Here is a 22,237-nt window from a genome sequence, read left to right as displayed (position 1 = left end):
AGTCTTCTCACTTGGTGTATCTCAACATTATGCATAAAATAACAAGACTGTGAAAATTTGAGCTCATCGGTCATCGAAGTTGCGAGATAATAATAAAAGAAAAAACACCATTGTCACACGAAGTTGCGTGCTTTCAGATGCTTGATTTCGAGACCTCGAATGCTAAACTTGAGATCTTGAAACCAAACTCGTGGAAATTACTTCTTTCTCGAAAACTACGTCACTTCAGAGGGAGCCTTTTCTCACAATGTTTTATAATATCAACCTTTTCCCATTACTCGTTACCAAGTAATGTTTTATGCTAATGATTGTTTTGAGTAATTACCAATAGTGTCCACTGCCTTTAGGATGAGCGCAGACATTTTTGTCTTACCTTTACTTATTTTCAAACTAATTCTATTCAATGAAGCTTTGGAACAATTTCTTTTAGGGTAATCGTCCTATTTCTCTTTTCAGCATAAAAGAAGTGTGGTGGATTGTTATTCAAGTGAAAGTAATATTGGTAAACAGAAGGTGGCTTCTATAGCAACAAGTACACAACATGTTTATCATGAAGACTAAACCTGAAGATTTTTTTTTTTTTTTTTTAATAGAGTACACAAAAAAGTGATAAAATTACCACTACTACTTTTTCCCGAATATATGCCAACGGCAAAAAATATTGCATTTAGTTTACAACAAAGATCCCACTAAAATAGACCTCGAATAAAAGGTACCGCTGGAATTTTAGACATGTCAATTTATCATAATGTAAAGTGTCGTCAAATTTGGGGGAACAATAACTTGGGTTGGGAGGTAAATTCAACCTACTTTATCAAAAACACTCTAAGCAGAGACTGAGCAACACGGCTATTAGAGGCATGGACACTGTTGGTAATTACTCAAAGTAATTATTAGCATACAAACTAACTTGGCAATGAGCAATGAAGAGCTGTTCATAGTATAACACATTGTGGAAAACAGCTCCCTCTGAAATAATGTAGTTTTCGAGAAAGAAGTAATTTCTCACTAAAATGTTTGAGTTGTTCGAGACCTCAGCTGAGGTCTTGACTTCAAACACGTGAAAGCGCGAGACTTTTGCGACAAGGGTGTTTTTTATTTCATTATTCTCTCGCAACTTCGACGACCAAGTGAGTTTAAATTTTCACAGGTTTGTTCTATACTTGAAATCTGAGGTCGCGAGATCAATACATGGAAAATTATTTCTTCCTCGAAAACTATTACTTCAGAGGGAGCCGTTTCTCACAATGTTTTATACTATCAACAGTTCCCCATTACTCGTTACCAAGAAAGGTTTTATGCTAATAATGGTTTTGAGTAACTGCCAATAGTGTCCTGTCCCAGTACCTTTAAGTAAGACTGGATTGTGTTCCGGTTGGCAACCGTAACCAATTAAGTTTTACAAAGGCACACACACTTTACAATGTTTCTATAGATTCAAACAACAACTGTCTGTATGATTTATTATAACTAGCCAAATTGTCACAGGTTTTTGGGCTTCACGGTGAGATGGCGACTACCTGGAAAGTCTATTGTACCCAAAAGCTTTACAGGGAAAACAATCAATAAAGAACTTTCTTTGCCAGCCTGGTTTGCTGAATAAAACCTGAACCAGATTATCCAAACTTATTGTTATCACATAGCCAAAAATCGTGGTTTACAAATCATGGTTTATAAACCATAACAAATGAACCATAAAATCATGGTTTGTGACCATGGTTTATAAACCATGAAAATCGAGACTTCTTAAAAAACATGGTTTATAAACCATGAAAATCGAGACTTCTTAAAAAACATGGTTTATAAACCATGAAAATCGAGACTTCTTAAAAAACATGGTTTATAAACCATGAAAATTTACACATCTCAAAAACGTTGTTTGTAAACCATAAAAAAATGTGCACTTTTTTTTATGGTTTGTAAACCATGATTTGTGAGTGCACGTTTTCATGGTTTATAAACCATGATTTGTGAGTGCACACTTTTATGGTTTGTAAACCATGATTTGTGAGTGCACACTTTTTATGGTTTGTAAACCATGATTTCTGAGTGCACATTTTTTATGGTTTGTAAACCATGATTTCTGAGTGCACATTTTTTATGGTTTGTAAACCATGATTTGTGAGTGCACATTTTTATGGTTTGTAAACCATGATTTGTAAGTGCACATTTTTTTATGGCTTACAAACAACGTTTTTGAGATGTGTAAATTTTCATGGTTTATAAACCATGTTTTTTAAGAAGTCTCGATTTTCATGGTTTATAAACCATGTTTTTTAAGAAGTCTCGATTTTCATGGTTTATAAACCATGGTCACAAACCATGATGTTATGGTTCATTTGTTATGGTTTATAAACCATGATTTGTAAACCACGATTTTTATTCTTCAATTTTCATGGTTTATAAACCATGTTTTTTAGATGTCTCAATTTTCATGGTTTATAAACCATGATTTGTAAACCATGAATTTGATGCTTCAGTTTTTATGGTTTATTAACCATGTTTTTAAGATGCGTAAATTTTCTTGGTTTATGAACCACGATTTGTAAATGTTGTTTGTATGTTCATGGTTTGTAAACCATAAACTTATACACAACAAATACTTCACTGGTATGTAAAACATAACAGGATTTGGCAACAGTTTCTATGGTTTACATCTAATTGCTGTAAACCATGGTAAAAACATGCCTTAAAAGTGTCAAACAATTAATGGACAAACGGCGCCCCATAGAAGAAGGCCAACCCTGGGGCAAGACGTTCATTTTATAAAGTCCAAAGAGGTCACTGACATGTGGAGATCAGTGAATGGGGTGTCCGAAAAGTGTAGAGATTTTGAAACTTCACATGGTGGAAATACGAGTATGGGAAGGTTTGCGGTAACACCATGTAATGGTATCTTCTAAATGAGTTGGGGTGGTTCTAAGAACCGTTGGTTTCAACTCGACGTTTCGATCAATATGATCTGATCGTCTTCTGAAAGCTTTCTCCAGAAGACGATCAGAGCATACTGATCGAAACGTCGAGTTGAAACCAAGGGTCCTTTTTGGAACCACCCCAACTCATTTAGAGAATATCATTACATGGTGCTACCGCAAACCTTTCATTGGAGTAGAGATAGCTGTAATATATATTTAACATTTTGTTCACGAACAAAGTGACCGTAGGTCTTCATTGCAGGCAGATAGGCATATATAACACTGGTCATGTGAGAACTTTTACATTTTGTTGCATACTTTCCACATGATTTCAAGGGCTATAAAAAATAACACAAACATTAATGAGACCCTACCCCTTTAATCATACTAAAATTTGGAAAACAATTCCGTGCCCTTTGACCAGACAGTCCAAAAATATTGTGATCAATAAAACTGTCAGATAAGTTATCTTCATATAGAGGGCTGTGTGCAAATCGTGCCTGCTCATGTGTAAAACCCAGACTCAAACGTGCTGGAAATGTAGGTCGGTACGTGCATGGATTGTACGTGTGGGGTCACATCTATGGGTCTTTCCTAATATAGAAATACATTTTAAAAGTTGTTTTCTTTTCTCCCTAACACAGAAACTAAACATGGGAAATATATCATAGTTTACATTATATTTTAATAACTGAGGATTAAGATAAATTGTGTGCGGATGAAGGTCTCTGACAAGCATCGGCTCGTCGAGTTTAGAGCCCTCACTCGAATAACAAAAACAAAGAACAGAACAGCAATATGAAAACACGATTAGGCCTATAACAACCAATTTACAACTTTTACATTGGTATAGCTAGATCAGTCTAAACCGGAAGTGACTGTAAAACGCTTTGAAAAGGCTTTATTTAATTGCTTTTTATGTTAAAATGTACGACTTTTGATGGTTTACAATCACATAATACAATTTAGCAAAGGTCTGGTTTAAAAAAATAATACCGATGACGTCACCAAAAATTAGTGCGCTCTCTAGCGGCAGATTTAAAACATCTAAAAACACACTTTTACTAGATGTTTGTGTCAGAGTTTATGACAATTGTTTCAAAATTGGTAAACATGATCTCCTTCATATTAGCAAGATATCTGTGGAGTATTAGCTTCATGAATTATAGAGTTATGAGGATGAGAAGGGAAGTATAGATAGCCCAGGTGCCTCCTTTGTGATGTTCAACTTCCAATCCAATGTGACTACAGGTGCATGGAAACGGTCTGTAAAGGCCGTGCTGGCTAACATGGCTTACATGACTCGTCCCCATTGAGGACAATGTGGATTCTTTATGTAGAAACATAGCATTCTATCAAGGTGCATGAAAACGGTTTGAAAATGCCGAGCTGGCTAATATGGCTAAATATGACTCGTCCTCATTGAGGAGAATGTGGATTCTCTAGGTAGAAACATAGCTATAGATCGAGGTGCATAGACGCCGTCTGTAAAAGCCGAGCTGGCTAACATGGCTTATACGACTCGTCCTCATTGGGGAGAATGTGACTTATCTTCATAGGGACCTTAATTCGAAACTGAGTTTGGCTTATATCTCACGTAAAGGGCCGAGCTGGCTTGCAGCACTCGCCCTTAATTAAAGAGGATATGATTTGACTATACCAGCAGAGCTGGCCTACTACCTGTCCCAAATGTAAGATGATATTAGAGACGATACTTTCCACGAATGGTTTTAACCACAGGCCGAGCTGCCTTCCATAAACTCGTCCTCTGTCAAATGCAATGTGCATTTTCGCCATAAAGTTTACCAGAGTCACGTCCCTTGCAAAACTTCGACAGCTGGGGTCTCACATTTCTCATTCAGTTTCTTAAGTTACATCATTGAAAAGGAATAAGCAACAGTTAAATGCTGCGTGTGCACCAACTTCGATGGCGTTTTCACAGGTCTAGGTTGAAATTAGAAAGCTCCGAACACCCTTGACATATCGGTATGTTACATTGTTATCTACTCAAATAAGTTCTTAATTCCTCCAAGTTCGTCACTTCCTCTACTTATTGGTATTTTTACACGTTTAGTTTCTACCAACTATCGTCGACGCGGAACGAGCGATGATAGATCAAGTCCAACCTTGGGATTTCAAAACGACTTGAGACGAGTCTAGACGCCATAAATTGTTCCCATCAAAATCCTCAAGAGTTTGGGTGTCTATATTCTTAGCACATTAGAGATCCATGCGCTATTTTCTCAGCTTAAGCATTAACTATGATTGAGTGCTTGTTGTACCGTAAGCAATTTGCATGATGCAAAGTTTGTTTTAAAAAGCCGTGTTCTTTTTTTATAAAAGCCCTGTCCTGAACATCTGACTTCACACTTCGAGGCTCGTGAATCACGCCAGAGAGTGGTCTCGAGCCTGCGTCAATATTCTGACTGTCACGTGGTACGGATGTACCGTTGATCCCACAATCATTTCGCAGTCAAATTCTACGTACAAGTTTACACAAAAAACATCATTATATGAATGTACATGTATAATGCATGAACGTTGTGTCCAATGATATCACCGGTGATGTAAACCCATACCTGCCCTAACGCTGTAATCAATACACTTGATCTGTAATATCAATAACTGTCCTCACGTTGTATCCAAGGATATCGCTGGTTCTGTAAAGCCAATAGGCAACATGTACTAACGTTGTATCCAATGAAATCGCTGATTCAGTAAACCCAATACGCCCCAGTCAAGGGTAGTCTGGCGACGGTGAGGTGGATACCTGACGCATGTTTAACTCCCACAGTGCCCTATGTCCGAACACCGTGCTTAGTGACGGGTCGTCCTCGGTGTGGACCACGGTGGGGGATCAGGAGATAGATCAACGGGGGAAATTGCGGCTAAAGGATGCTTCTTCAGATAAATTTAGACGACCAGACCGCGGTTAAATAATACAAGCTGTGGGCTTCTAACAGGGTTACCATTTACTATGGGAATCACTTTTAGTGCTTAACAGCGTTTAGCATAAAATAAGCCGAGTGTCCTTATCACTCAATAGAGCATGCCTCCGTAATCACTCAATATACGACACCATTTACAAGGGGTGGGTTTGGGGTCGCGACCTCTTATAAACAGCAGAGTTGGGGGGGGGGGGGCACATCCCCACACTATTTTTCACCCACTCTCTAAATGTAAAACAGTGAAAAGCACTCTTTGAATAGCAATATGAGGGATAACTATTATTCGAGTGGTCTTCCACTCTTTTATGCTAGGAGTCCACTGGGCCAGCGCCAGTTGGTGCCAGTTGGCGCCAAAGATTATGTGATTGGCGCGTAGTGGCTCGCTGTGGCGCCGAATTAATGTCCGCTCGGCATGTGTCGCCAAGTGGAATAAACTGGGTGCCATATGGCGTACGCCAAATGCCACCCGGTGTGGCGGTTTCAGTCTTCCGCCGTGTTCAGTTTTCCGGGTGACGTAGCCGGACATATCAGCACGTTGTTCGAACGGTTTTAGCTTTCCGGCGTGTTCAGTTTTCCGGGTGACCTGTCAGATACCGACGCGAGAGTACCCTGGCGAGTACTGTAGTTTTCTCAGCAGTGACCCCAAATTGTTTATATTCCGATTCTTTTCTATGTAGTCACATAATCTCTTGCCCCATCTTTACATGTATTCATGGGTACAACTTTAGGCAGGTCACACTCTGCTTGCATAAAAAACAACTCATACGATCCACGCGTGTGCCGCTAGTTGTACTCGACTCGTGGACGCCGCCATGACAGCTACCGGAGGGTAACGGATGACTCAATACGGCACTAAAAATGGACTACTTTCGCTTGCTGCGCGCAGACATCGCATGACGTAATGCTACCGTATTTGGACATTCGGAAAACTGAACACAGCGGAAAGTTGAAACCGCCACACCGGGGTCCACACGGCAAGGAAAGAATCCACTAAGCCAACCTGATGCCGCAAACTACAATAATTCCCTCAAAATCCCCCTCGAATTATCCGGTGTGGCTATCTTTTACTTCGTGAACTACATAGGTCCGACAATTTGTAGAACCAACTTTGTTCGCGTGATTTAAAGGCAGTGGACACTATTGGTAATATTACTCTAAATAATTACTAGCATAAAACCTTATGTGGTGACGAGTAATGGGGAGAGGTTGATTGTATAAAACATTGTGAGAAATGGCTTACTCTGTTATGTGGAGTGGCGTAGTTTTCGAAAAAGAAATAATTTTCCACGAATTTGATTTTGACCCTCGTGTGACAAGGGTGTTTTTTTCTTCCATTATTATCTCGCAACTTCGACGACCAATAATGAGCTAAAATTTTCACTGGTAAGTAAGTTTATGCATATATTGAGATACGCCAAGTGAGAAGACTGGTCTTTACCATGGAGCTATAAAAAGTCTTTACCAAAGGTGTCCCAGTGTCTTTAACACGTCAACGGGCATACAGTACTTGGGTTTTACCAAGGAGGTCTGTTTCTACCTCCATAGTTTTACCAACCTAAGCTGTTTTCGAGTGTGAACCAGTCCTTGCTCCATGTAATAAACGTGAGCAGAAGCTTTAACATTGACACTGACAGTGTGAGGTTAAACATCAAACATCAATGAAGGGAAGGTTACCATCTACAGCATGCATCGGGTACGGGACAACACTTCCGATTTCCGTGTTGCGGCACAGACTGTTAACAAATGACAACTGTTGGTTTTAAATCTGATTGAAATGTTGCCAACAAATTTCATTGTATACGCCGGAAACAGCTTGTTAACGATCATCCAGAAAAAAATACCTTATCCAACCGAAGTTCAAATCATGATTAATTTCAAAACATTCCTCGCCTGCCTAGCCGGTTCACCCAATGTTCAATTATTAAACAGTTAATAATTATACTGCACAACAATTGCCCGGAACATAAACATCACTCAACACTGCATCGCGGTTTTTTCGGTAGCACGGGCTCCGTTAAAATGACATTTCGCGTGTTGTTTTCTTTAACATAGTTTGCATGAAAGAACAGCCAAAGAGAAACACACAGACGATACCCAGCATGTGGTGGACAGCATCCCTTCAACTTGAAACATGAAACAATTCAACACCAAAAACAACAACAAAACGTTACTGTAAGAGAAAGTATTGAGAAATGGCTTTTAAAAAAGAGTTGCGTACTGTATGTATAGTGTATAGGACAGTATACATACTTTTCCACTTGATATTTGTCTAGTGTTTATATAAGCTTGTTTTTTAGATAGTGCTTGATAGATCATGATGGTTTTGACACCTTACTGGTGATAGCGAAGCCGGAATGCAATTACCAATGTCACGAGAGCGAAACAAAATGATCTCAACCCAACTGACTCGTATTAATATTGCTATTTGAACCACATTTTCGTACCTATACGAGTGCCAAACAAAGCATATAGCAAATTCAAACAGGGCAAAAGAAGTGCATTAAGGAGCTCACACACCGCACATGTTTGCAATAATTTTATCCAGAGAAACGCAATAACTTGAAGGAACTATAGAGGCGTATAAAATGGTTGTTTAGCGGAGAGGGTGGTAGGGGTTGGGGGTCGACCTAACCCGTTGTTTTTGCATTGTTGCTGTTGTCTCTGTCTGTTTGCTTTATTCGAATGTGTGATCAAAGGTCTCAATTTAGTGGCCCTGTGACCTCACGGCCCTGTGACCTCACGTTGCATTTTGGCATGTTTATAGCTGGTCTAGCCTTCTACAGTAGACTCTTGTGTTATAACAAAGTCTCTCTGGGACTAGCCAAATGTTCTCTGTATATCATGAACATTGTTATAACATGGTAGAAAAACTAAAGAAACACAAAGCAGTAATGAGATTTGGGACTTCAGAGGCTTAGAGCAACATCGCTGGGACTGGCCAAATTACTTCTTTGTAAAATTAACATTGTTATAAAGAGGACAGCGAAACACAAAGCAGAAATGATATGTGGGACTTCAGAGTGTATGAGGCTTAGAGCAAAATCGTTGGGAATTGCCAAATTACTTATTTGTAAAATTAACATTGTTATAAATAGGACAGCGAAACACAAAGCAGAAAATGAGATTTGGGACTTCAGTAGAGTGTATATATAGAGGCTTAGAGCAACATCGCTGTGAATGGCCAAATTACTTCTTTGTAAAATTAACATTGTTGTAAAGAGGACAGCGAAACACAAAGCCGAAATGAGATCTGAGACTTCAGAATGTATTTCTTACAAGCAGAACCTATTTATATTAGTGTTCTTTATAACGAGGATTGACTGTAGTCAGTATCGTATTAGCAGCAGTCACACAACTACTGTAATCTGAAAGAAACAAGGATCCAATCCTCATGACCCATGGACGCATAAATCTATGTCAAGCCCATACCACAACCATAGAGTCTAAATGCCAGCCACACTGACACCAGTTCCATTTCCGAACGAAGTACATTTCCGGATAACATACACGTAGGCACTTAACACCGTAATTACTCAACATAGTTGTTAGCAAACAAACTTACTTGGCAACGAGAAACGGAGAGCTGTTGATGGTAAAACAGATTGTGAGAAACGGCTCCCTCTAAAGTACTAAAGTAACGTATTTTTTTGAGAGAAAAAAGGGATAATTTCTCACTCAAATATTAAGTAAAACTTTTCCACAGGTTTGTTATTTTATGCATATGTTGGGATCCACCAAGTGAGAATACTGGACTGGTCTTTGAAAGCGTTCTTATCAGTGCTTTTAACTAAATTTAACACACAGTTGAGTTTACCAAAGGAAATGCTGCGAACTCCTTAGGCCTATACTGCCTGTAGCATTTGCTTGGAAAACCTACCGTCGGAACAGGTTTTGTTTTCGTCGAGATTGTTATTGTTTTTATTATCTTATTCTTTATTTCCGCCTAAAACCCCATTGCATTTGTACACGTTGTTTATTTATTCCTAATCTCCCAAACCATAAGGTCAAATTGAAGTTTAGAACTTAAGATTAATTCTAAATGTTACAAATGTTAAAATTCTTAATTAATTAACCACGTGACCCTCATTTGCATATTTAACTGGGAAATCTTTGTAGCACCATATCTCAAGAAGTTCACGGCAGATTCTTACCCTGTTTGTTGGTATAGACTCCTTGGGGATTGGAGATTAGATTAGTTTTGAAAAACCGTGACCTCAAGTTGACCTCTACTTCCGGGTCAACCGGAAGTGGGACCATATCTCAAGTATTGTACAACCGATTTTCAAACTTTTTTCAGTTTTAGACCCCTAAGGCGTTAAAAATATACTTTGAAAAACCGTTTTTCTACTTACGTTCTGGACCGTGGTCAAAAACCCCTAAATTCATCTAATACTACATTTCAACCCTACTTAATTGTTATAGGCGTTAGCAGTTCATATTTACTGACAATGTTCGCAAAATCATGAATCCCCTCTGTTGATACATACACACATGTATTGGCCCTTGTAGCCTAGTGGTCATCAGTCGCGATTACATATCTGATACCTGCGAGTCCGAATCTCCGTACAACTTAAAAAAAAAATGTTCCCCTTAAAACTAAAAAAATATTTACTTTTGTAATATTAATGTAAGAGTCTTATCTTTATATCGATAGTGTTGCCTTTCCTTTTTCTCAATTGTAAGCCCAACATAACCTGTGTGCATGCATTACACGATGATGTTTGAAAAACACAGTAAGCGGAAAATGGTGATCATAAACGCAGAGTTTGGTGGTTAAGAGTTCTGTGAAATCAAATCGTACTCGATCAAACATCAAACCACCGACCCCAAATTTTTTTTTAAATCGTAATTAATTAACTACGTGACCCATATTTGCATATTTAATTGGGAAATCTTTGTAGCACCATAGCTCAAGGCCGTTTAACAGACTGTTTGTAGGTATTGACTCCTTGGGGATTGGAGATTAGATTAATTTTGAAAAACCGTGACCTCGAGGTGACCTCTACTTCCGGGTCAACCGGAAGTGGGACCATATCTCAAGTACTGTGTAACTGATTTTCAAACTTTTTTCAGTTTTAGACCCCTAAGGCGTTTAAAATATACTTTGAAAAACCGTGACCTCAAGTTGACCTCTAATTCGGGGTCAACCGGAAGTGGGACCATATTTCAAGAAGTACACGGCCGATTTTTAGACTGATGGTAGTTATAGACTCCCTGGGATTGGAGATAAGTTGCAAAAACCCGTGACCTCAACTTGACCTCAACTTGACCTCTACTTCTGGGTCAACCCAAAGTGGGACAATATCGATTTTCAAACTGTTTTCAGTTAGAGACTCCTTTGGCATTGGAGATTAGCCTTAGGTTACTGTTACCCCATGTCGACCTCTACTTCCGGGTCAACCGGAAGTGGCACCATAATTCAAGACACTATTCAACATGTTCAAACTTGTTTTCAGTTATAGACTCCTTGGTCATTTTAGCACATAATCCAAGCAAAAAAGAACACGGAACAACTTTGTGTTTGTTCACAAACACCTAATGTCTAGTTTTGGTTGAGACTTTTCAGCAAAGGCTGAAAATTACCGAATTCCAGAAGCCCTTTTGACTAGTTAGTATTCAAACCGAGCTCACGCATGAAAAAACGCTGCATATCCCTGCAGATAAATAACAATGGGGATTAGTGTACTGCAGGTAGACTGAGGGTAGACCATGGAGGTATTGTCTTCAAACACGTGATAACCCAGGTAACTTTAAATAACAATGGAGAGGTTACAATGCAGGTTGTTGTCGAGAGAGACACCCCTTTTTACGAGTGCTACCTGTATAGGTTGTACGGTGCATTTAACTGAGAGCCTCACCTATTTCACTCGTCACTTCGCTGCAGCTACCAACTGGATCGGTTCGTGTCAAGCAAAGTCTTCCAAACTTCTCAAATCTCGACTCCTAACTTTAGGTGAGTATGATAAGATATAAGTTGGTGATGCTTATCCTCCACAAAGAGTTGAGACTAGTCTTATCTCAAGTTAGGACGGGTTACTCGTCTATAGTCTTAAGTTTTTAAAATCACTTTTAAAGACAGTGGACACTATTGGTAATAATTTGTCAAAGACCAGTCTTCTCACTTCGTGTATCTCATCATATGCATAAAATAACAAACCTATGAAAATTTTAGCTCAATTATCGGTCGTCGAAGTTGCGAGATAATAATGAGAGAAAAAACAGTCACACGGATTTGCGTACGTGCTTTCAGATGCTCGATTTCGAGACCTCAAATTCTAAACTTGCGGTCTCGAAATCAAATTCGTGGAAAATTACTTCTTTCTCGAAAACTGCTCCACTTCAGAGGGAGCCGTTTCTCACAATGTTTTATACTACCAGCCTCTCCCCATTACTCGTTACCAAGTAAGGTTTTATGCTATGAGTTTTATGTTTTGAGTAATAGTGTCCACTGCCTTTAAAGAGTCCTGGGACCAGTCCTAAGTTAGGACTAGCATTAGATTTTAATTACTACTAAAGAGCCCTTGAACTATAATCCCGAGTTAGAATTATCTTTGTGAAATTGATCCCTGATCTGTACCCCTATGCAGGGTTCTACTCGGCTCTGCAGAGTATAACCCTATTTTGAATTTATTTTATTCAACTGATGGAGTTGTCGGTTATGTGAGCAAATATTTTGAAAGGGTCCAAATCGTCGCGTTAAAAAAACCGCGAAATCATTATCAGTGTCATTCAGAGAAACGTTACCATCATAAATAGTGTAGGAGTAAGAACCACCCCTGTTTAATTTAGTCCGAAAGCCCACTTAAGTTCAAAACTTGTATTCCTGTGTGAAATATATGTTTTATCTGAAATGAAGTCATATTGTTGGGTTAAAAACAATATATTATTTTAAGGAAAGCCACCCAACAAAGTGTTGTGCTGAATTGTCAATGATTTTAAAGGCAGTAGACACTATTGGTAATTACTAAAAATAAATATTATCATAAAACCTTTCTTGATTACGAATAATGGGGATAGACTGATAGTATAAATCATTGTGAGAAACAGCTCCCTCTGAAGTAACGTAGTTTTCGAGAAAGAAGTAATTTTCGATTTCGAGACCCCAGGTTTAGAGTTTGATGTCTCAAAATCAAGCATCTGAAAGCACACACAACTTCGTGTGACCATGGTGCGGCAAGAGTGTTATTTTTTCTTTCGTTAATATCTCGCAACTTCGACGACCGATTGAGCTCAAATGTTCACATTATATGCATATGTTGAGATACACCAACTGCAAAGACTAGTCTTTGACAACTACCAATAGTGTCCTGTGTTTTGTCAGCTTTATACCAATATACGTTTGATTTTGTGCTTTTTAAACACCGTTTGTTTGGGCTTATCTTAACTCTTCCAGAAACCATCAATGCAATGCATCTAAATTGCACGGTATTTTGCGTTGTCATACGGTATTGTAGACACCCACGAAATATGGGCGTGGCACTATAGTCAGTGTATACCGCTGGTTAGAAAACTACACACATCATGCCCGCTCGGACACTTTATTCACTATCGTATTGTTGACACGTGACGTATGTTTCGGTTGTTGATCAAGTAACTTTAACAATGAATTACCATAAATGAAACGTGCATATCCTTCGGGCTTCGGTCAACTGTCCCCTGTGCTGCCGCTCCCATGCTATTTCTACACTTCGTGCATTCTAACAAATGCACAGCAACTCTTGTGTTGGGTGCTTTTCTAAATTGCCACTTCAAGTGTGATGTCTATGAATTCGGAAACCTTTCCCAAGGTAGCTCTGCGTTTTATGTTAAGATCTAGTTCCGTTCGCCATGGTTTAGTGATGATTGTGTTTACCAATTCATTCACCATTACTCGGTCAATTCAAGGAAAATGCGTTCAATTCTATAAATAACCTTCAGACTACAGTAGAGTAATCCAGCTCTTACAGCTTAGCATCGATCCAAATAACTCAATTCGAGGTCATACAAGGATCACAAGCCAACAGCAAGAGGCGGGTCAACCATTCAACTTTTGGCCAACTATTCTTTTATTTCTTTTCTTTTTTTAATCGGTGTTGTTCAAAATAGGCAGTAGAAACTCAAGTGAAGAACCTTTAAAGTGTGTTATTGAATCTATAAATGAAAAAGACTGTCTAGAACGAATGTTCATGGGGTACTTAGAAAGAATTCTAAGCGGCTGGCCTGCCATCAATCGAAAAGAAATCTGAAAATCTGAAAGAAATCTGAAAATGTGTAGAATTGGTTTCGAGACCTAGAGATTTTAAAGGCAGTGTACACTATTGGTAGTTACTCGAAATAATTGTTGGTAGTATAAAATATTGTGAGAAGCAGCTCCCTCTGAAGTAACGTAGTTTTCGAGAAAGAAGTAATTTTCCACTAAAATATTTGAATTTGATTTGGAGACCTCAGAATAAGATTTTGAGGTCCAGACTCAAGCATCTGAAAGCACGCAACATCGTGTGACAAGGGTGTTTTTTTCTTACATTATTATCTCGCAACTTCTACGACCAAATGAGCTCAAATTTTCACACGTTTGCATATGTTTAGATACACCAAGTGAGAAGGCTGGTCTTTGACAATTACCAGTAGTGTCCAGTGTCTTGATGAGTATTTTTGAATATTTTAGTATCACCTATGGTTGCTATGGGAGTTTATCGAGTGTGGTACACCCACTCATCAAGAACTTGAAGGGAAAAACAATTATTTGATTTATTGGTCATGACCCACCATTACTGTCGATATCAACAACGATCCTGTCAACCAATCACTGTTTGAAGTGTGGTGGCATGAAAATACGGTTTGGGTAAATTTGTCTATACACCGTAACCAAACAGTGCACTTCTATTATTTGGCCACCAAATCTCAACAAGGCTAATGGAAGATTGGGAAGTTCAAATGTTGTCCTTTCATGCGAATTGGGTCTTTCACAAAAAAATGCTACTATACTCAAAAGAACCCCTTCTATGTGCAGGTAACCTTTGCACCAAGATCAATGTCAAAGTGCGCCAACATTGTGTACATTGAACAGTGAGCACCAAGGGAATCCATGACCCCGTAAAGACTTTGGATCAATAATATATTACACATGTTGCGACGTCAACGAAATGCTAAACTTTGATTGGATGACGTAGTAGAGAATAATACCATCTAGAATTACAACTTCAGTTTATTTATTTAGTTTGTTGGTGTGATGCAACTGTACGATAAGTCTGCTTCTGTCACACATAACTAATAATAACGAACGAAAGTGTTGCTCTCGATAACCATTTCAACTATTAAAACGCAACAACTAAAAGAAAATACAAGACGACAAAAACTAAATTCCACTTTTCTCGGCTGCACTGTTGCTTTATTCAGTGGCTCTTCAATACTGTAAACAGTTAAAACGCATCAACGGAAAGACCCCTCGAAAAGACAGAAATTAAAGTCCACCTTTCTCGGCTGCACTGCTTTATTCTTTACGGCGGTTCAATCAACAAATTAAACGCAAAAACCCCCAAAATATTACTAATAATAATCAAAAAGACAACATTTAAAGTTCATCTTTCTCTGCTGCACTGCTTCATTCTTAATTGGTTTTAATTTCAAAGGTTCTTTTTTTTCCTCCAAGCTTTTCGATTCCAGTGCTGAATCAAAAGACACAATTCCAAGATGGCCGAAAAGTACAGTCAACTGGTGAAATCCTACCGTGAAGATTACGGCAAAAAGATGAAGAAGTACGACATCCTGAAAGACCTCGACCTCTTCGTCCTGGACAACTCCATCAGGGAGAGCACAGTCGGGCAGCTTCGTGGACACACCATCGAGAATAAATGGAAGATCTATAACGAGGTGAAGAAGATGGGCTTCAAGAACACCATCGTCGCCTCCTTCTCTCATATGACAAGGGTGGACGACGTCTTCATCAAACAACTCGTCGACAGAGGAGAAGACAAGGATGGGCTTTTTGCTTTCTCCGAGATCACTGATGGTAAGTGGAAACTCACCGGGAAAAATGCTTTATCATGGTGAGGCTATCTTGAATTTCTCCCAATTATATGATGATGTTACCAAACCGGGGCTGGAAGAACAAAATAGCATGGTTCCTATTTTCAAAGCATTCATGAGTGTTATTCGATACGAGGAACATGACCAAGATGGAGGCAGCATGAAAAAGGTCTGTTTTCATACTTAATTAGAACAGTTCTCATGTATATTGGAAGCTTTATATGAAGTTGAACGATTCGAATAAAAAGAAGCTTCTCATTAATTGTTTAAAAACAATATATAATTTCATTGGTTTTCCTTCCTCTCCCGTAAAGGTATCAAAAAGAGAGTACCAGACACCGAGACTGTCCCCATTGGAATTGCCAAGCTGAAGCCAGTCGGTCTCTACTGTGTCATCTTCGAGCTCGATCTCAGCGACTTCGTCTACGACTTCAAGAAGTTCCCGATGAGCAAGATGACAGCCCTCCTCAAGAAGTGGATCACCTGGTGCCACGACGAGCTCAACGAGAAGGCCAAGGTCTTCGTCAGCTTCCGTGACCTGCCAGACACCATGCCCGACCACCCAGAGAGGCTCTTCGAGGTGGTGGAGTTCTTGGCGAAGCTTCCCCCTAGAGTCCGACCTTTCGGGTTGATGTTTGAGGAGCCTCGTGGCTCGTCTCTGCCCGAGGAGTGCGGTAACTGGAGCCACTACATACGCAAGGTGATGGACGCCAACAACTGGAAAGCCAACCTGCTGGTTCATGTCCATGAGAAATTTGGGTACTGCGACGCCACGGCCCTTGAGGTAGGTAGTTTGTTTGGAAGACCATTGTCTTGGGGAGACCGTCCACCGGAGATACTATCACCCATTATGGGAAAATAACATGGGCTTGAGGATGAATCAAAAGAGGGCGCTATCAGAAGTAGTTTGTACATAGTTCGCCAAGTGGGGGGGGGGGGGACGTACACATAATCTCCTGCATGCCACACCGTATCCGAATTCGCGGCTACAGCTACGGCTACGGCTATATTTCCGCGTCATCGTGCGTTGAAGTATATGACGTCCTTATATAGCAACACCCACAGCAACATCCGTCCGTAGCCGCCAACTCGTTTTTCGATAACATTGTGTGATGTACATTTAGCTCCAAGGTGGTCTCACCTTTGAATACACTATCTCAATCCTAAATATCCCTCTCTGTTTTCAAAAGAGATCTTGATGGTGGTTTGGGTTTTTTTCTCCACAGGTTTTGATGAATGGTGCCAATGGTATCTGGGCTAGTGTCTGCCTCGAAGGTGCTTCAATGGGCAACGCACCGTCGTGCGTGACCTTGATGAACCTCATACGACTCGGCAACAAGAAGGTGCTTAAGAAGTTCAACTGCAACTATCTCAGGCAGGCCGCAATCGAGGTGACAAAGATAACCACCGGAAAGGAACCGCACTCCAAGCAGCCGGTGTTCGGGTCCAGAGCTCTGGACTTCGTCTTCGATCTGAGTCCGGAAGAGTTTGACCTATCTGAGTTCTTCGGCGAGAAGGCTCCCGTGCGCATGACCACCATGGCCTCGCCAGAGATGATCCAAACGAAATTGGTCAACGTCTTCGGAAAAGATAAACAGTTCACTATTAAGCGGGCTCAGAGGATGAAGGAAGTCATTCTGGAAGATCTCCGAGCCAGCAGGTGAGTAACAAAAATCCTCTGACTTCCTTTGCAAAAGTTCCCGTGTATATTACAACGAAACCTGAATAAGTATGCTCCCATAGCTTACTATACAACTTCTGTGAGTCAAAGTCACGATCATTATTTGCTTCAAAGGCCAGGGTACTTTTTATTTTAACACAAAACACTTGCACAGTTTGAAGGTATTGATGGTAGAAAGCTTCCCTCAAAATGTTACTTGCTGATGAAATGGTGTATAGTTTCTAAAATGAATAATGCAATGTCACGCAAACAAGTGTTCGTCTGCGTAGACAATGGACATTGATTTATCTGGTAAGTCTGCTGCCACAAAGCAATCCAAAGTCGTCTCTTATTGTTTCTTTTAATGGTGTGTATTACATTTTTTTCACAGGAAGGAAGAGTACATGAGCGAAGTTGGCCTGGCTCTGCTTTTTGACCGCTCCGGTGGTGAACTCACCGGCAAAATGAGGGACGCCATCAACGACATGGAGCTGAACTCAGTCCACGCCAAGAACCTCCTTGATCAGATCAAGGTCATATGGGACGAGTGGGATCTCAAGGACAAGGTCAAAGGCGATAACATGATGGAGTACGACTCGTTCTACAACGGCTTCATGGCGCCTTTCTTCTCCTGCTACCGCTGCTCTGACACCCGGAAGGCACTGGACGCCATCGACATGGACAACGACGGTCAGGTCGACTGGACCGAGTTCTTGGTGTACCTCAAGTGGGCCATGCACCAGTACCCGAAGATTCAGGATACTGATGAGCTGCTGGATGTGACATTCCGCAAAGGAATCATCCCCGCCATGCGAGATGGACAGATCAAAAAGAGGGGAAAGAAGGGAAAGTAAAATCACAACAAAACTATACTGTGTACAACCTATGCGAACAAAAATGGTTAAACATTTAATCAACAGAGAGCCCCAAGCACATCAAACCATGATTTTGAAAATAGCACAATCTGTTTTTATTCTTTAGAAGGAAGAGACCACATCGTGGCGAACAGCATCAATTTTTTTTTTTTTTTTTTTTTGGGGGGGGGGGTCAATAATGGTCTGCATTGAGATAAGCGTCAATTTTGGTTGAACACTATTTCTCCCACCTATTGGTGACGGGTAGCCGATTTTCTTCCAACGGAATATAGATTAATACAAGGTTAGTTCTTTTTTAAAGGGGGATATCAGTTTCAACCCTCAATTCCCCTGGGTTGTTCATCTCTAATAGCTTATAGTCTTTTCCACACTATAGTTATTTCTCTGGAATTTTCTGGGAAACCTTTTTGTCGATTTTTTTCACACTACAACAACAACAAACTCCCGGGGCTTTCCCGGGGAATAACTTATTCCCAGGAAATAATTAACCCTGCTCATGGGCAGAGTAATGGAGATAACCTCGGGTAAAGCGGTTTTTTTTTTCTCTAAGAGACGATCCTGCATATTCCTGGAAAATAGTACCCCTGAAGTGAGCAAGTTGGGATAGTGAGAACGGTTGCTTGGGTGAAGGTGGGGTTATAAACTCCCGGGAGTTTCCCGAGAAATGGCTCAGTAGTGTGAAGTTTTTTTTTTTTTTTATCTCTTTTGGGCGAACTGGCATTACAAAAACATATATTACATAATATGATGTTTACTTTTGTTTAAGAGGTATAATTATTTGTTTTATTACGTACAAATGAAAAAAAAAGGTATAATGTTATTGTGTGTATGTTATTAACAAAATGTAATAGTGTTAACGTTATAAGATACATTAAGTTTACAATGATTCAACAATGCAGCAGTTTTAATCTGTATACATGTTTTTCTTGCTTTGTAGCATTGTCTTCAGGCTTTTCAATTAGGCTCGAGCTTCTAGATGGCGCTCGACATGATGATGATGAGCATTGTCTTCAACAATAAGCGAAAGAAACTGTTTTTCTTGGTCTTCTCAAGGGCAACTAAATACTATACCTTCGGATTAAAGCACGTTGTAATATTTCTCCAACATTAATAGACAATAATCAATACAACAACGAAAAGAAAAGGATAATACAGTCTGCTTATAACAAGGTCATGAATGTCAAAATAATAATGATTAAAAGTCCTTACGGATACATTTTGAGGGGAGAAAAAATCCAAATCAAAAATTTATGTTTTTGCAAGACAAAATGGCAGACGTTCCCTTTGTACCAGGAGCTCAAAAATAAGTAAAAGCAGTTTTGCGAAATCCACTACAAATTGCACTGAATGACATGTTATAGTTGTTAGCCTTTTGTCAAGGCCTAAGTGGCTTGGAGGGCCACTCGCGTGTATGGTCTGCCGATCCAGTCGCTTTGTCAGAAATAACAAACCTGTAAAAACCTTTTTCCATTACTCGTTACCAAGTAAGGTTTTATGCTAATAAACATTTTGAGTAATTGCCAATAGTGTCCACTGCCTTTAAAGCCTGTTGACCAACACGCAATGACATTCCCTATCAATAGGTTCTTTCTCTGTCGGCACAAAAAGGATCCAATTTCACATGTCCTTAGCAACTGTACACGTTTGGTAATTGTCAAAGACCAGTGATCTCACTTGGTGTATCCCATTATACATAACCATAAAATAACAAGTCTGTGAACACTTGGGCTCCATTGGTCATCGAAGTTGCGAGAAAATGATGAAAGAAAACACCCTTGTTGGACGAATTTGTGTGCTTTCAGATAGGAATAAAAAGACTTCTAGCTAGAAGTCGTTTGTTATTTTAACGAGAAATTACCCCTTTCTCAAAAACTACGTTTCCCACAGTGTATCAACAGCTCTCCAATGCTCGTTAGCAAGTCGGTTTTTAAGTTTATATTTTATTTGGGTAATTACCAAACGTGTATCTTCACTTTAAAGACCCGGTGACACGTTGCCTTGGAACGGACGAGTTGCTCGATGAAAACCGTTTGAAACCGTTTTGTTTTGATAAAATGCATATGTTTAGAAAGATGTTTTAAAAGTAGAAAATAACGATCCACGAAAATATGCCTCAAAATTACATGGTTCTCCTTTATACTACGACACGCTATTTTGTGGAGTCAGGTTTTTGACTTCATAAAATGGCCAACCGTCACTGTTAGAACGCAATTCGAAACATGTCTGTTATTCTACTTTCATCTTTCTGACCATATCGATTTCATAAAATGGTTTCAAATGCTTTGTATTAGACCAACTCGCCCGATCCAATTAAGGCAACGTGTCCTGTTAAAGGCTCTATGTAACTTTTGTAGGATCAAAAAACACAATGTCCACAGATTTACACTAAACTTACACAGTTTGAAGATAATGATAGTAGAAAGCTTCCCTGAAAATACTACGTGCTGAGGTGCTGTAGTTTTGGGGAAATGAGTAAAACAATGTCATGAAAATAATTTTCGTCTCATGAGACGAAAATTATTTTAATCATTTACACAAGTATTTCCATGACATTTTTTTACTCATCTCTCAAAAACTACAGCCCCTCAGTAAGTAAGATTTGAAGGGAAGCTTTCCACTATCATTATCTTCAAACCCTGTAAGTTTAATGTAAATCTACGGACATTTTGAAAAAGTACCCAAATCCTTTAACCTTGGCGTTCAGCTGTGTGAACGTGTAACCATAATTATATGCCTTGTTTAGAACTGTGTACAATAAAAGGTTTAAAACCAAATGAACTAGCATCCTGAGAGAATGAAGAAACCTCAAGGAGACATTATTTAAGGAAGGTGTTATTTACTGGTGCAAACGGAGTGTTTGACTCGTTGTTTTATCGGTATAGTGTTAATGAACGCAGCGTGATTATGATGGCCACTTTTATTACATGCAAGTTATTACTGGACGCATAGGAATGGCAACACAATACAGACTCGTTGTTTTATCGGTATAGTGTTAATGAACGCAGCGTGATTATGATGGCCACTTTTATTACATGCAAGTTATTACTGGACGCATAGGAATGGCAACACAATACAGATTCACGTGGGAATGAATAACTGCTGACTTGACATTTCATAAAAATCACTATGCAATGGGAGACTTTTGGGACGCTTGGTGGCAGCAGACTTACCAGGTAAAATCCATTGTTCTCGGCCATGTGCGCACGCTCAGAACTACCTAAACAATGGAAATTTACCTGGTAAGTCTGCTGCCACCTAGCGTCCCAAAGTCTCCCATTAAAAAAAAATAGTTTACTATAATTGTACGTCGTAATAAAATAAAATAAATAGTTTATCACCGAATAATAGGCACATCAACTATAGATTAAAGCTGATTGCAAACGAAATACATAGCTTTCGTAAACTGCATCTTTAAGGAGATGTTATGTGACAAATTGGTGACGTCATTACGAGGACCTCAAATTTGAGATAAAACACAAATTCTCTGCTCCACAGTTAACTTGTAAAATGTCGACACTAATGATGATGACAGCATTTATTTCTTACCCAACAAAACGCTTATCAAAATTTCACCATGATGATATTGCCAAAAGCAGCCTTGGCATTATTAATCAGATTGGGCATTGAGCCAGATCAAAGCTTTGAAAAGCTGTTGTGTTCATTTCAACCCTACAGAAAAATAATCGCCACACAATTAAAGCCAGTGGACAGTGGACACTATTGGTAATTGTCCAAGACTAGCCTTCACAGTTGATGTATCTCAACATATGCATAATGGAACAAACCTGTGAAAATTTGAGCTCAATCGGTCATCGAACTTGCGAGATAATAATG

General features: G+C 39.4%; 1 protein-coding gene across 1 annotated transcript; it reads left to right on the top strand.

Annotated features, from left to right (window-relative positions):
• The first annotated feature begins 11,690 nt into the window (after nucleotides 1-11,690).
• Nucleotides 11,691-19,126, top strand: LOC117291550. The gene is made up of 5 exons (XM_033773349.1): nucleotides 11,691-11,816; nucleotides 15,492-15,851; nucleotides 16,183-16,652; nucleotides 17,095-17,528; nucleotides 17,920-19,126. Exons 2-5 carry the CDS (start codon nucleotides 15,533-15,535, stop codon nucleotides 18,380-18,382), a joined length of 1,686 nt encoding a protein of 561 aa, XP_033629240.1. The 5' UTR covers nucleotides 11,691-11,816; nucleotides 15,492-15,532; the 3' UTR covers nucleotides 18,383-19,126.
• The last annotated feature ends 3,111 nt before the right edge of the window (nucleotides 19,127-22,237 follow it).

Source organism: Asterias rubens, chromosome 6 (genome assembly GCF_902459465.1).
Source record: "Asterias rubens chromosome 6, eAstRub1.3, whole genome shotgun sequence".
Taxonomy (NCBI): domain Eukaryota; kingdom Metazoa; phylum Echinodermata; class Asteroidea; order Forcipulatida; family Asteriidae; genus Asterias; species Asterias rubens.
This window is presented reverse-complemented; position numbering and strand designations above follow the sequence as displayed.